General features: G+C 51.3%; 4 protein-coding genes across 4 annotated transcripts; 2 read left to right on the top strand and 2 right to left on the bottom strand.

The window, feature by feature from the left end:
- On the bottom strand, positions 1 to 1138 carry AA0111_g4394 (hypothetical protein; the record flags this gene model as incomplete). The annotated part of the gene is made up of 4 exons (XM_028650392.1): positions 1 to 49; positions 109 to 370; positions 454 to 1051; positions 1103 to 1138. 4 exons carry the CDS (start codon positions 1136 to 1138, stop codon positions 1 to 3), a joined length of 945 nt encoding a protein of 314 aa, XP_028508073.1.
- Positions 1139 to 1709: 571 nt separating this feature from the next.
- AA0111_g4395 (hypothetical protein) lies at positions 1710 to 2426 on the top strand (the record flags this gene model as incomplete). The annotated part of the gene is made up of 3 exons (XM_028650393.1): positions 1710 to 1814; positions 1868 to 2151; positions 2312 to 2426. The coding sequence occupies 3 exons, from the start codon at positions 1710 to 1712 to the stop codon at positions 2424 to 2426; spliced, it is 504 nt and encodes a 167-aa protein (XP_028508074.1).
- A 4325-nt stretch (positions 2427 to 6751) lies between these two features.
- AA0111_g4396 (hypothetical protein) lies at positions 6752 to 9082 on the bottom strand (the record flags this gene model as incomplete). The annotated part of the gene is made up of 4 exons (XM_028650394.1): positions 6752 to 7244; positions 7323 to 8330; positions 8583 to 8899; positions 9068 to 9082. The coding sequence occupies 4 exons, from the start codon at positions 9080 to 9082 to the stop codon at positions 6752 to 6754; spliced, it is 1833 nt and encodes a 610-aa protein (XP_028508071.1).
- Positions 9083 to 12080: 2998 nt separating this feature from the next.
- On the top strand, positions 12081 to 13527 carry AA0111_g4397 (hypothetical protein; the record flags this gene model as incomplete). The annotated part of the gene is made up of 4 exons (XM_028650395.1): positions 12081 to 12130; positions 12216 to 12437; positions 12735 to 13067; positions 13152 to 13527. The coding sequence occupies 4 exons, from the start codon at positions 12081 to 12083 to the stop codon at positions 13525 to 13527; spliced, it is 981 nt and encodes a 326-aa protein (XP_028508072.1).
- Between the last annotated feature and the right edge of the window lie 149 nt (positions 13528 to 13676).

A 13676-nucleotide genomic window follows, 5' to 3' on the forward strand; every position in this document is an offset into this window, starting at 1 on the left:
TTACGCCGTTTCGCCAAGTCCAAACATCTTGACCGAATTCTTCCAAGCACTAGACATCTGTCAGTTCCTTCTCATCGCCTGTGTTGAGACAAAAAGTGGTGGACTCACGCGTCGCAGACCTCCTCCACGGTAACCTCCTTGATCTTTGCAATCGCATATGCCACGTGTGGTATTGTAGCCGGCTCGTTGCGGCCCTTGACCATCATACCTTTGGCGAACTTCTCCTTCTTGACCGCCTTGGGTAACGGAGGCGCGTCTTGCAAATACTTGGCTGATGCATGACTGGGTCGCATCTCGCACCATGGACCGTCAGTCTCAATCTGCAGGCGCTCAAGCGGTATTTGTTTAACCACCGCGATATTCTCGTCAGCTAAGCAACTGAGTTAGTGCTATATTATGTAGACTAGTGTATAGTATCGGTAACTAAAGCAGTAATGGCTATGGAGTACTTACTTTTCATGCTGCATCCGTTGACTCCAATGTCAAAACCCAAGCCAACAAGACGCTGCATCTCCTCGGCTGTGCCAGTAAAGCTATGAACCAAACCTCGTTTCGGCAGTTGATCCAGTTTCGCGGTCAAGAGCTTCTCAAAGTCTTCGCTCGCGGCTCGCGAATGTAAAAACAGTGGTAGCTGGACCTCAATTGCAATCGCCAGCTGTGCCTCAAAGTACTTCAACTGCGGCTCCTTTGGCGTTAGAAACAGGCGGTCATAATCAAGGCCTATCTCTCCAAAAGCAACTGCATATCCTGCTTCCTTGGCCTCAAGCGCAAGGGTTTTCAGCGCAGAGAGCAGTTCAGACGAGCCTCCAGGGTGCGTGTCGAACTGTTTTGCTGAGCAAGGATGTACACCAATCGTTGCATAGCACAGCCCTGGGTGCGCTTTCGCTATTTCGACAGCATGTTTGGATTCCTCGAAATCGGAACCTGTTACCATGAACTTCTTGCATCCAGCATCGACGGCTCGCTGTATGACGTCTTCGAAATCATCTTCGTGACGCTTAGTGCCGTGATATTCACCACGGTATATCGGATCCGTGAAGTTGATACCGATCTAGGGCAGGTTAGACGTAGGATGTGGCGGGAAAGTGAGATGCGAACCAACATCGATGTACTTGAGTTGAGGGGCTTCCGTCGTCATCTTGATGGTTTCGGGGGGTTTTTGATATGTAAAGGAGGTACTGTCTGATATTGATGTCGGTCTTGTAAGCATCTCGAGGTCAGTAAAGAATTAGAGTAATGACGCACGTGTAAAATTGCTCAACAGGGGTGGGATGAAGCTAGAAGGACGCAGTATAGGACATCGACTCGAGGTATGAACTGAAGCACGATATCTCAAGGCTTGCATGGGCTTCAGTAACATGAATGAAACTGGTAGATGGAATATGATGCTCACTGGTTGATCGTTGCTACCTCAAGCATATGTGACTAAGCCGTTTTAGGTTTAGGTTCGATGCTGGCATCTCTCGCACAGCCACTCTCTTTCACGACTGCATCTCTTTGCGCATCCAGTCATCACTGTAAATCAGGGCAGCATCTTGTATCAATACTGAACGGTCATCCGGGGACATCCACGTAGGAGGCGAACCAACAACGCAAGGCTTAGTCTCGTGAGTAGCCAGCTGCACTCGGCGTCACTCGAGACCATTTCGTGCACTTGCGTGCTTTCTTGGGTGTTGTGTAAAGCACCTATGAACGCAATCGATACAACAATGGAGAATTTATGGCATCTTCGTCGCGTGGCGGATAACGCTGCAAAGGCCTGTTGGATATGCTACAAGCCATCTACCAGTGTACTTATTACCCCTAGCAACAAGGTATGGAAGATTGACCTGATAGGCTGTAACACTCTGTGCTAATTCGCTAAAAGGATTTCTTTTACATCTGTCCTGGGCACTTATCTGACAAAGGCTTTTGTCAACCAGAAGCTGATGAAGCAAAGAGGATCGCAGACCAGAAGAAGCAAGATGAGCTGGATCGCGAGATTGAGGCTGTAAAAAAAGAATACGAGGAGAAGCAGAAGCTCAAGCGTGAGAAGCGAAAAGGAAAAGATAAGGACAAGGATAAAGAGAAAGAGAAGGAGACCAAGGGCAAAGAAGAGGAAGAGGACAAACAGGACGAGAAGGCCAAAGATGACAAAGCATGTAGCATATGGTATACCTTGCTGGCTAGGCTAACTTAAATGTAGATCAAAGAGCTCTCGAAGACCAAAGATCAAAATCTGGCTGAGCTTGGTCCTCGCATATATCAGCTCAACAAGTAAGGCCACTCCTACAAACTCCTTATTTGAGTTAGGCATGTTGACTTTGCACAGGAACTTCTATCAAATGCGCCTGGACAAGCTGCGGAATGCTGAGATTGCTAAACGAAACCGCGAACGACTGAACAACCCTGCAAACTTTCCGTCAGTACCTAGCGGGAACCCGTAGGCGCATGACATGTCCCAACATCGACAACGGTTGTACTATAGTAGCCATGGACCAGTGACTGCTCCCATCACTCCAAGGGCTTCCTCTTCTTCCCTCACCTAGAAGCAGGCGGCAATTACTTAGGCGAGCGGTAACGGGACTTACGACCGCCGACTATACATCCTTCGAAAACAACGCGGTCAGCACTTAGCGGCCGGTTCAAAGCCCATGCTTACCGAATGTCATACGTGTTACACATGGCCATCCTGTTTATAGTTATGTCTGAACTAAGTCCTAGGCAATTTGGTACCCTTTGACAAAGGACATCGTTCACTAACATCCTGACCGACATGTTCGAATGCCTTGATCCGCTAAATGAATATTCCTCTCGCTAAATGCACTCAAATTCTGCAGACATGCTCGTAGAATTCACCTGAGGACATCTTGCTTGTGTAAACTGTTGCGGGAGTGGCTTGGAAGCTTATATTACTGCAGCAGTTCCCCTACCGATCCACAGGTCTGTGTTATGCAAGACCAAATGTTCGATTTCAACTCTCCCTATTTGGACTGGAAACCTTTTGTAACCCGTTTTGAACAAGGCCTCAAGGACGGATTAGGCCATATGGCTGTTGCATTCGGTATGATTGTGAGTGAGTCATTTGGCGGACTACCCGGTTGGCCTATTACGGCCGTAGTCGTTCTCACCTGCGGGGTTCTGAGCACCTTAGTCCGTCCCAGCGTTACTTACAGGATATGTAGCAAGCTGCGGTACTTCGCAAGTTTGGTGCAGCAGTGAGCCATTGGCCATCTTGACCGTCTCCGGGATCGGCCTTTGCTGGAATAAGTACGGATATATCGCTGCATCGCTAAGCAGGCTTGGCCAAGGATACTCTGTGCCGCAATCGATGACTCAGAAGATAACTTCACGCTAGTGACAGTGTGAATGCTCTCTACGGAATGGACTGGAATAGGTCCACACATCGTTGCTCAACATCGTAGCGCATCCTACCTTCTCGCCCTCTCGCTTATCTCCACATACCATTTGTCACTATATCGCACATACTGAGTCATCCCATACGCGTGCCAACGACATCGATAAGCATCTTGGCAATGTACTATCTAAGGAAAGATGCCCTTTCAATAACGGTCACTGTACCAAGGATCGCAGCAGGCTGATGACTTGGGTGCACATGCAACCAGGAAAATGCCCAACAGTACGTCTTTCGAAGGGAAGGGATTTCTACAGAGGCTTACAGTCATCTGTGATCTTCCAACGTACTAAGCTTCCGAAGCGCTGATGCTGTTCATGCTTGATACTTGCAGCCAGACATCGATGCTCTTCTGTGGATCTGTCACCACACCATTTGACCTTTTCATATCTACCACTGAGTCGATATCTAATCTCTCCGCACTACCTGTAGCTCGACGCTTATACAGCGGCACAGGCCGTCTAGCGGCCGCCACTAAATCCGCCCTACGACCAGTCTGCTCCTCGTGATGCTGATGGTCAGCATTCTCGGGTAATCAGGCGAACAACACGTCAAACCTTGTTCCGAAGGACCGACTAAACAGCAAGCCTCGCTACAGACCTGGGCGCGTCAGCATCGTCCCGCGCATGTACACGGACACCACGACACATAATGTCACTTACCGCATCACATGCATGCAAGCGGCTTCACATATCCGCTCCATAACCTAGTTGACTTGACATATCGTGTATATTGTAATCGCTTACATGTCCCCGCACGTATGATCATAACAGCGCACCTTCTAATTGTAGCATAGTTAGTTAGATGCGTAAAGAGCAAGGCCGATAAGCATCTTGTGACACCTGCCCACCTCAAGCCTCACCACAGGGAAGTTTCACGATTCTGCAGCCACATCGTCTCTGGGTCACCGGGTCTCCACTGTTGCTGCGGTTCAGGCGTCCAAGGGAAAAGCTTTTGCGAGACCGATTCTGCGACCGGGTCAATGTCAGCGTCAGCACTTGCCTGAAGGCAGTACTTTGTGTGCACAGTGCCTTCGAATACAACAGCCGCTTACCTTCAGTTCTCATTGGTTGTATTGCAACATGTCAACTGCCACGCTATGTGTTCGCAGATCTCACCGACCCTAGTACTGAGGAGTAATATATGCACCCAAAACCGAGATTTAGATCTTGCTAATAAGCGTCGATCTGAACTTCTGTACACCGTTCACGACGGTTTGTGTCGGGGCTTTCTGACTTCAGTGCGACGTGCAGATTGTGATGCGGTCATCAACTTTAGAGTATGCTGCTAGGAGAGTTGTAGCACGTACCGAAGCAATTTCACAAGCCTAAAACAATACTACCTGATAGGATTCCATCCAAGGAAGGTTCTTTGGTCAGGGGTCCAAGATGCGGTTCTGGAAGTCGGTGTTCAAGTCTTAAAACTCCCTCGCTCGTCAAGATGAACGTGCATTTGCTTCTCTTTAAAGACTGTCTATCCGTCGTTACGTCTCTTCTGTCTACCTCCCTCTTTATCACAAAAGACATACTCATGACCATATCCATAATTACAACCATCATAACCCACTCCAAACAATGCACCATCATCAACCAATCATCAAAAACATGACAATATACGGCAGTGGCGATTACACCCCAATCTAGTGCTCACTGCTCACTGCTCACCCCAATCCACGTGAGCTCAACCTCTTTCGAAACAACTTACCCCACGTTTCGCATGTTTTGTGTCATGTCAGATTACAGATACCATCGCGTGTCGCGCCGAAATGAGAGATTTTCTGTGGGGTCGGAGAAATTAACATAAACGTAAGAAGGGGCTACACCGAGTTCTGTGAGTCTGCGTCAGCGCTACTGGAGGGCGCATATTTGTGTTTTTTGCCAGTGATGACCTGATGTACGTGCTGATGGTTTCTCGAGGACTCGTTGCGCTCAGACTGTCGTGTATGTGAGTTTGTGTTTATGTTGCTAAGATAGATTGCATACCAGCAGCTTAGGATCTGGAAATAGTGCCACTCTTCGATTGCGTCTCCTTGAAGGATTCAGGTCGCCATATGCTCAGTGAAACGGTGATTCCAGATGAGGTAAATTGGATGAAGCCGTGGTAAGGTATGCATAACTGGGAGCTGAAATGATGGATTATCAAATTTGTCCAGGTATTCTGCATCCGTGCACAAATCAAAAGATATCGTCTTCCAGGATGCATGTCCGTCGTCGTTCTTCCATGCTGCTCATACAATCTCAATGAATTACACATACGCGCGAGCAGAACATGGTGTTAGCGATGGCTTTTCGTACGTGTCATGTGCTCGAACGAAGTAACGTCATCGCCTCCGAGATATACATGAGTTCCGGAGATAACACCACAAAAACATCCGTTTGCTGACGGTATACGTACGCGTGTGCTTTCGCTCATGCCATTACCTAGTCCATATGTACGTGCTTTGAAGCAGAGTGACGAGGCCATTTATGGACATCAATCTTCAGTGTTATGGCTGACGTGAAGTTACGCATACTCTTGTTTCCGAAGACAGTCAAGCAGGTTGATGTTAAAGGGGTGACAAGCGTTCGCTGATGTTGTGGCGCTCGTGTATGGTATGCCAAGGCTCAGCGCTCAACGCCGACTCCCAGCCGAACAATGTTTGCTGCTGGCTGTGCGGCAGCAAGAAAACTCTTTTGCATCATCGCCGATGTCAGAGCAATTGGGACCGCTGTATGGTTCGCGCCTCAGACGGGTATCAGAGGCCGAGACGCGACGATTGCGCTCGCCAAGACAGGGTATTTGGTGTTACATTCGGCCTCGCCGGAAAGGATTCAGGTCAATGAAACATTCGAGAAGTGTTCTTAATGCATTGACATGACACACATGCTGTGTAATAGGTCGAAAGACTACATGGATGTCTTCGCTTCAAACAATGATTCTGGACATCCCGTCGTATCAACGCCCGCTGAATGGATAAAACATCCTTAAATGCAACAAATTTGCCGCTCAGTGGCACCAGAAGTTTCTGGGCCGCGTAACAAGATCTCTGCTATATGAGACCAAATGCCGTCATCAGTATCGTTATGCCCAAACGCACGGGCTTCGCCGCCAAGGGCTATAGAAAAATTGCAAAGCTGTCTGCAGGCGTGGAAACTTTTCGTCAGAAGGGGCGATATCTGAAAACGCCGCTCTATAGGACAAGTACTAATGCAAAGAAAGTGCTAATGCCGGCTCCGACCGGACTCTGTTGCTGAAGGGTATGTTTCGATGTGCAAAAGCCGCTCGGATTAGATGAGGTTGTTGCTGCGGGTTCAGAAAATCTCCAATATCCAATGGCGCTGTAGGTGGCCCACATCAATTATATCGCGTCTTTCGAAATCATGCTTCGTCATGTGCTTCGTTAATGACACCGGGCTTAGGTGCGAGACTTGAGGGGCCGGAGATGGAGCCCATAGAGCCAACACGCTCCTGTGGTGGCGGTTCGTCTCTCATGCATGCGTTCTCAAGCATGTTCGTCCATTTTCCACTGGTTCCGGCATGACTATGCTTCAAATGTTGTCTGAAGTGGTCTGCGCGGAAAAACTTCTTGGCTTGGTTGCATTCCCCAAACTTATGCACATGATTCAGATGCTCAGATCGTGCTTCCCAATCCGCAGGATTGGAGAACTCTTCACCGCAATAACCGCAAACGTCTGCCACATTCGGACGAGTAGGGGAGGGATGAAAAGCTGCATGAACACCGGCAAGCGTGGCGCATGACCAAGAATGTCGACGTAAATGAAGAGAATTCTGATGGCGCTCGGCTTCGTTCTTATTCTTGAAACGATTGGGACAGTACTGGCAGATGTACTGCTTCTCTAGCTCGTGTGCTCTGTTGCTGGGGTCAGCGTGGTCGCTCAATGGTGGACAGACCAAATGGCGGTGGACAAGCGAGAATCCATGCACTTACCTCAACTCATCTTCGCTGTCGAATTTTTTGGGCTTCTTGGGACAGCATTCGCAGATGTAAGCTCCTGGTAAACGATTTGCGATTGAATTCTGTCGCGAGTGCAACATGCTTTCCGTTGACATTTTTCGTATCTGCGGATGCTCGGACTCCGAGAAGCCTCGCTGATGCGGAGGTCGTGACAACGACCCGTGGGGGCTAGGGTCCAATGACCTATTAGCTGCATATGGCGAGACGGGGCCTAACTCTGTTTCGCCCAAAGGCGACAACGCACTGGGTGAAACGCGCTGATCTCCGCAATAACTTGCCATACTGCTTGGAGCGGTTGAAAACCCGAAAGAAGAGCCGATCGAACCGCTGCGTTGACTTACGGACCCAGTCGAAGATAGCGAGTTTGAGTTTGACTGAAAACGAGAAGCTGCGCAATTCCGATTAACCAGCATTTGCTGAGAGCGGCGGTGGTAGAGATCATTATGGCCGCTTGGGATGGGTCGATCGTCGCGCGCGGCTTCAGAGGGCGGCGACGAGGCCCGCCGTTTTAGGCCACCCTTAGGGCCCAACTGATAGTCCTCTGACTCGGCAGGGCTACGTTCATTGATGTTCAGATCACGCATTCCATTTTCTTCCATGCCACCAAACTCGGGATCCGAGAATATGCTGTGGTCGTAGCTACCGCGGTGCTGAGAAGATGTCTCGTCTAAAGGGCCTGGAGTTGAAATGCTTCCGTAGCGTGCCCTTTGTGATTCCGCTGAATCGAATCCTGGACTACGCCAGCCGTTGTAACTCGGTGATATAGTAGGTACAGTCAACGGCTTTAGTTGACCGCTGAGCTTGTGAGAAGGGACGTGTGTATCGGAAGCGGCGGGGGCGTGAGTGCTGGCAGAGGAGATGGATGACGCGGTTGTTCGTGTGGGTGTATTCGGGCCGCCGATCTTCGAGAGTAGTTGCTTATCGTAGGCATGCGATGAATTCTGCACGGCTTTGTGACCGAGTTGTCGCTCGCTCGTGAGTCTATGGCACATTGTTAGTCATTAGAGAGCACACGACACAACGCCAGATTTGTAGGCACAAAGAATGCAGGTAACCCTTGACAAGTTCTGAACCAATTGACATGCATGGGAATCCTCCAAACGACAAGGATTTGTCAGTGAAGCAGTGACACGGCATCTTGACCAAAGATATACAAGCGCTGCCGAACCTTGCCAGAACCCTAACACGTCTTGCTCTTTGAGATGAGGGGAGGTATAATAGAGTGTTCCGTACCTGTGGTTCTTGAGAGATGGCCGAGCTTTGTTACTACGGTCGTCCTCGCTGGTGTTGCTGTGTTCGCTCATGCCGTCGACGGATCTAGAGACGGAAGGTTCGCGGGCAGGGCTAAACATATCGACCGAAGGCTCCCGCGGATAGCTGCCTGTGGCTCCACCGTACAAGCTCGAGCCAGGTCTAACTGTCGCGAGCCGATTTCCGCCAAAGCCGGTGTCCCTTGGGCTGTTTGTGTTACCCCATTGCCAACCAGGGTCTCTTCCACTGAGGTCGATATGACGTGGAGGAGGCAAGGGTGGTGGTGCCTCTTCGCGTGCCTATAAAATTTTGGTACAGTCAGTGAACCATTCGTATAGCGTGTTCAGTCCCGGATGAGGCTGGAGCACTTTGTGACTCTTTCAGGAGCTATATCTCGCGTGACCGAGCCACAAGCTGCTCCAGACCGCCCGTTATATATTCACCGGCTGGAACACGAGCTTACATACTCTCGGTATGGCCATTGCGACAGCCGGGGTGGGTATCGACGGTCGGCGGTGGTGTGGTAGTTGGTAGTGGTGGGAATCACGCTGAGAATCATATACGCGAATACTCGGTGTGGAGGACATGGCTCGTAGGGAAGATGAGGTCGCCGGGAGCGCGCCACTAGGGTGCAGCTGAAGCGTACTCGCGCAGCACGCGAGCACCGCGAATGTGGCGAGCGCGACAAGCAAGAAGAGTGAGTATGGTCGCTACTGGATAGTGTATGCGAGCACGGACCTAGAGGTAGAATCGTTAGCCCGAAACGACACGGACTGGCCGAGACAGGCAGGGGAGGACAGAGTGAAGGCGTGCAGACGTAGCTGAACTCTAACAACTACGTACTAAACAGCATGCGACGTACCTTTGCGGTCGTGTGGGACTTACGCGTCGTTGGGATGGATTCTCGACGGCGAGGCTTACAAAAGCGAAAGCGGGGGCGCTAGCGCTTGCGGCTGTTAAATGTTCAGCCCTACGAGCCAGAGGGTCCTTCAGCTGAACGGAAGGGTTCTGGCCAGCACCGCCACAAAAATGATATTGCTTCTTTTCGCCCAGGACTAGTCGTCATAAAACCAGTATGGTGCGAGCAATGCAACGAGTGAAGTCGTCAGTTCGTTCGGAAGAGGCCTGTTCCTGCTACACGGCAGCGGAAAAGACGATGCGGGACTGCGGTAGGGCCCTTAGCGTGAAGGCGGGTGGAGTAAAAGGGAGAAGGAAGCGTCCCTCGGCGTCCAGTGGTCCGGAGAGGCAGAGAGTCTGCAGGACAGAGGCACCGCTGGATAGCAGCAACAGCAACAGACGGAGCAGAAGAAACGCCCTCCACCGGGGAGTGCGGTTAGCATAAAGCACTACGCTGGATGAGCTTGAATGTCGGTGATTGGTTATGCCTGGTTGCTCCTGGCACGGAGCGCAGTGGAGACCTCAGCAGGGGTAGATGCAACCCTTTAGTCGGTCGGAGCAGGGCTCTGGCTTTCGAGAAGCTTCAAGGTCCACGCCCCGACCCTCATCTCGTGCATAGGGCTTGCCATTAGCGCTGGCAGGTCGACTCGCAGTAGATTGCTCGTGACGGCAGACGACTCCCAGCAGCGTGAGATAGAGCTCAGTCGGACCAAGAATAATCAATCGAGGATTGGCGCCCGCTCGTCCAGCTGCCCTGTGTGCCGATTATTACGCAAACCAAGTAGAGCCGATCTGCCAGGACGTCAGGCCGGTGCAACGGTGAGATGGCTGGTAGGGCAGGCTTGGAAGGCATGCCGACGGCGTGGGCGCGCTGGCTGACGAGGGTTGCATGCCTGGAATCTGACCAAATTGTCCAACAATGCAGCGTTGCGCTTCGCCTCGATGGGGATTGGGGGGAAGAGGTGCAGACGGCACAGCGTCAGATTCAACCGTGTGTGGGTTAGACTTGAGTGCGGGTAGCGGAAGTCAGTGCGCACGGATGCCTGAGGAGTTCCAACAGAGTAAGCTCCTTGCAGCCTTACAAGCGCCATCGATTGCACCATCAACTGTAGTCACCCATCATCAGTCAGGCTGAGACGGCCACGGCTGTTCTCCCATGCCACGCTGATCTGCTGATCGCTATCGCGGCGGGAAGCTGGCCTGCCCTACACACTGCCTAGGTATACCTGCATCCTGAGCGGCAAGCCCTCCGCCATCAAATCGAATCCACGGCGGGGCGTACACGCTATGCACACAGTGCACTATCTCCGGCAGCCAATGCGACACAGGCTGCCTGTCTGAGATATCGCATTCCCTGCTCCCCGACATGGTATTTTTGGCAACTACACTCGTTGTACGGACAAAAAAAAAACACCTCCCTCCATCTGCTCCTACACATGTTTCCCATGGGGCTGTGTCCATGGTCCATTCCAGGGTACCTCGTGCTGTCACGAGCGGCAACTTGCAGACGACACGAGTATTACTCCGGGGTATCGGATTGGGGCCGAACCTACACACAGTGGTACCTACATGGTACGTTGCTTTTTCACCGGCAGGTGGGTCCTGCTTTGTGGTCAGGTAAGCGGTCGTTCAGCCACTTTGAGACAGCGCGAACCAGCAAGTCTTAGGTGATGTCAGCGACTTCTCCATCTAGTCGGCGATATGGAATGCACGGAAATTCGCAACTACCGCGTCTCTACCCGTTTTCCAAAGCATTGATGCGCTTCGCCGAGATGCGGGACGAGGCGCCATCATAGCCTTGCAAGCAACCGGGGAGTACGAGCAATTCGCTATTTCTGGCTGTCGGTAACGACTGCAATATTGCTTGTCTCACGATGGAAGCAACACCACACCACTGACACGAGACAACATATGGCTCTCATTGACCGCTGTCCAGATTCATGGCTGCCCGGGCAACTTCGACATCTTTGGGGCGCAGTAACGGACGGCCTCGGGAACTCTTCGTACAACTGGAATTTTTCGATTCAAACTATAAACTCACCCATGTTAATTGTATGCAGTCCCTGATCCATAGTGTGTAGCTCCGCGGTCTTGCGGAAAATACCGCTTACTGCAACGACACATGACTCTCTTGATGACAGTTCTTATTGCAAAGGGTCTCACTAGGAACTATGAACTACGGGGAAGCACGGGCGGGCAAGGAATATAGTGTGTGTAGCTATAAGGCTACGAACTGCTAGCTCCATGATGTCTCTAAAGCTCATGGTACTCTCTCTGTGACTCTTGGCCGCAACCTTGGGTAGAGTCACACCCGTCGATCCAATAATTCTGAAGGTGAATAGAATGCTCGGCAACTGCTCAAACGCGCTGCATTTTTTTGTCTTTGCCGATACAACAAACTCGATGACAGATGTCATTACTGATGGTCCGCAATTTTGGCGGGCACGCGCGACCAGAAACCCTCGGTCAAAATTAGACCACCTCTCTCACACCTTCAACAACGCGCGCTTCTTCTAGGATTGTTGATCACCGTACACTCATCTCCGGCGTCCGATTGTTCTCGGAGACCTCGTTTCGCCTATCATGGCGCTCATCGACAGAGTCCCTGGGGACTTGAACCTGTATATCGGTGGGTACGTAATGTCGACTATCGTTTCGCATCTGCCCCATGGCTCAGGTCTGGGGTCACCGGACTACTGTCTAACCATTGCTGCATAGCATGTTCACTCTGCGACGGCGCGAGGCCCTCCAGCAAGCCAATATTACGCACGTCTTGTCGGTATTGCGCACACCACTAGATCAAGACTTGTTCGGCCCCTTCAAGCACATGGTGGTGGAGGTCGACGATGTCGAAGACGAAAATCTATTGGAGCATTTCCCTGCCACAAATCGCTTCATACGGGAGGGGCTTAAGGGAGGTGGCGGAGTCTTGGTGCATTGGTAAGTCAACATCCTGGTCAAGCTGAAGCCTTGCATATCCAACAACTTTGGATCGCCGCCGACGATTGCCTTGCTTGGCAGTTTTGCCATCTTCACAAACGACAACAGCCCCAAGCCCTCGTCACTGGTATGCAATGCATGCAGCTCAATTTTGCTCTCCGCGCGTCCTGCATCATGTTTTTCGTCTTTTTTCGCCTTCCGTTTTCTGCGATTTTTCCCCGATACACACCGCCCAGTTGCCACCCTATTTGTTCTCAGCCACTCGTATCAATATGCCAACCACAACCTCTTCTCTAGTGCTATGGGCAAGTCACGATCGGCTACCGTCGTCATCGCTTATTTGATGCAAGAGCACAACATCAGCCCGTCGGAGGCTTTGTCGCACGTTCGGCAAGCGCGATCCATCTGCGAACCAAACGAGGGCTTCATGAAACAACTGGAGCTATACGGTGAGATGCAGACACCCGAGAACGTCGAAGATACCCCGGCCTATCAACGATGGGTTTACCAACGGGAAATCGAGCTGAGCCGCGCGTGTGGCCAAGCTCCAGAAGCTGACAAGATTCGCTTCGAAGACGAACATGTCGCCGACGAATCTTCCGGTTTCGAATTGAGATGTCGTAAATGCAGGTAAGTGGAGTTGTGGCAAGACGTGATTGATGTCACCATACTGCCTGTTGCCGCCCATCTTGCTCAGCGCTTACAAAGTCTCAGGCGAGCATTAGCGACGTCACAATATCTACTACCGCATGGGTCCACCCCATCTGTCAGCGACCAGAACGCAGAAGCTCAAAAAGCTCCATCGCAGAACTGTGCCCACTACTTCCTAGATCCCCTGTCGTGGATGCGCCCGGAGCTCGAACAAGGCAAGTTGGAAGGGCGTCTGGAGTGTCCAAAATGCCACACCAACGTAGGCAAGTATGCCTGGCAGGGGATGCAGTGTAGTTGTGGAGAGTGGGTCGTCCCCGGTATCAGCCTTTCCAAAGGTCGAATCGATGAAGCAAGGAAAGCAAACTTTGGCATCCGGCGTCCACCGGGAGCTTCAGGTCCGCCTCCGCTAGGGGCAGTTCAGTCAAAGGAGAACCTATAAGATCTTTGAAAGATGTTGCTATACATCAGCTCGGCGAGGAGAAGACAGCTTACATTTAGCTTCTTCGGTGGCCCGTGCCTTATCAAACCCCCAAGAAGGACATACCTCCGATCCACTCGGTCACTTCATCACCACAGGGAAGATGGTAG

This window comes from Alternaria arborescens (genome assembly GCF_004154835.1).
Source record: "Alternaria arborescens strain FERA 675 chromosome Unknown contig_8, whole genome shotgun sequence".
NCBI classification, from domain to species: domain Eukaryota; kingdom Fungi; phylum Ascomycota; class Dothideomycetes; order Pleosporales; family Pleosporaceae; genus Alternaria; species Alternaria arborescens.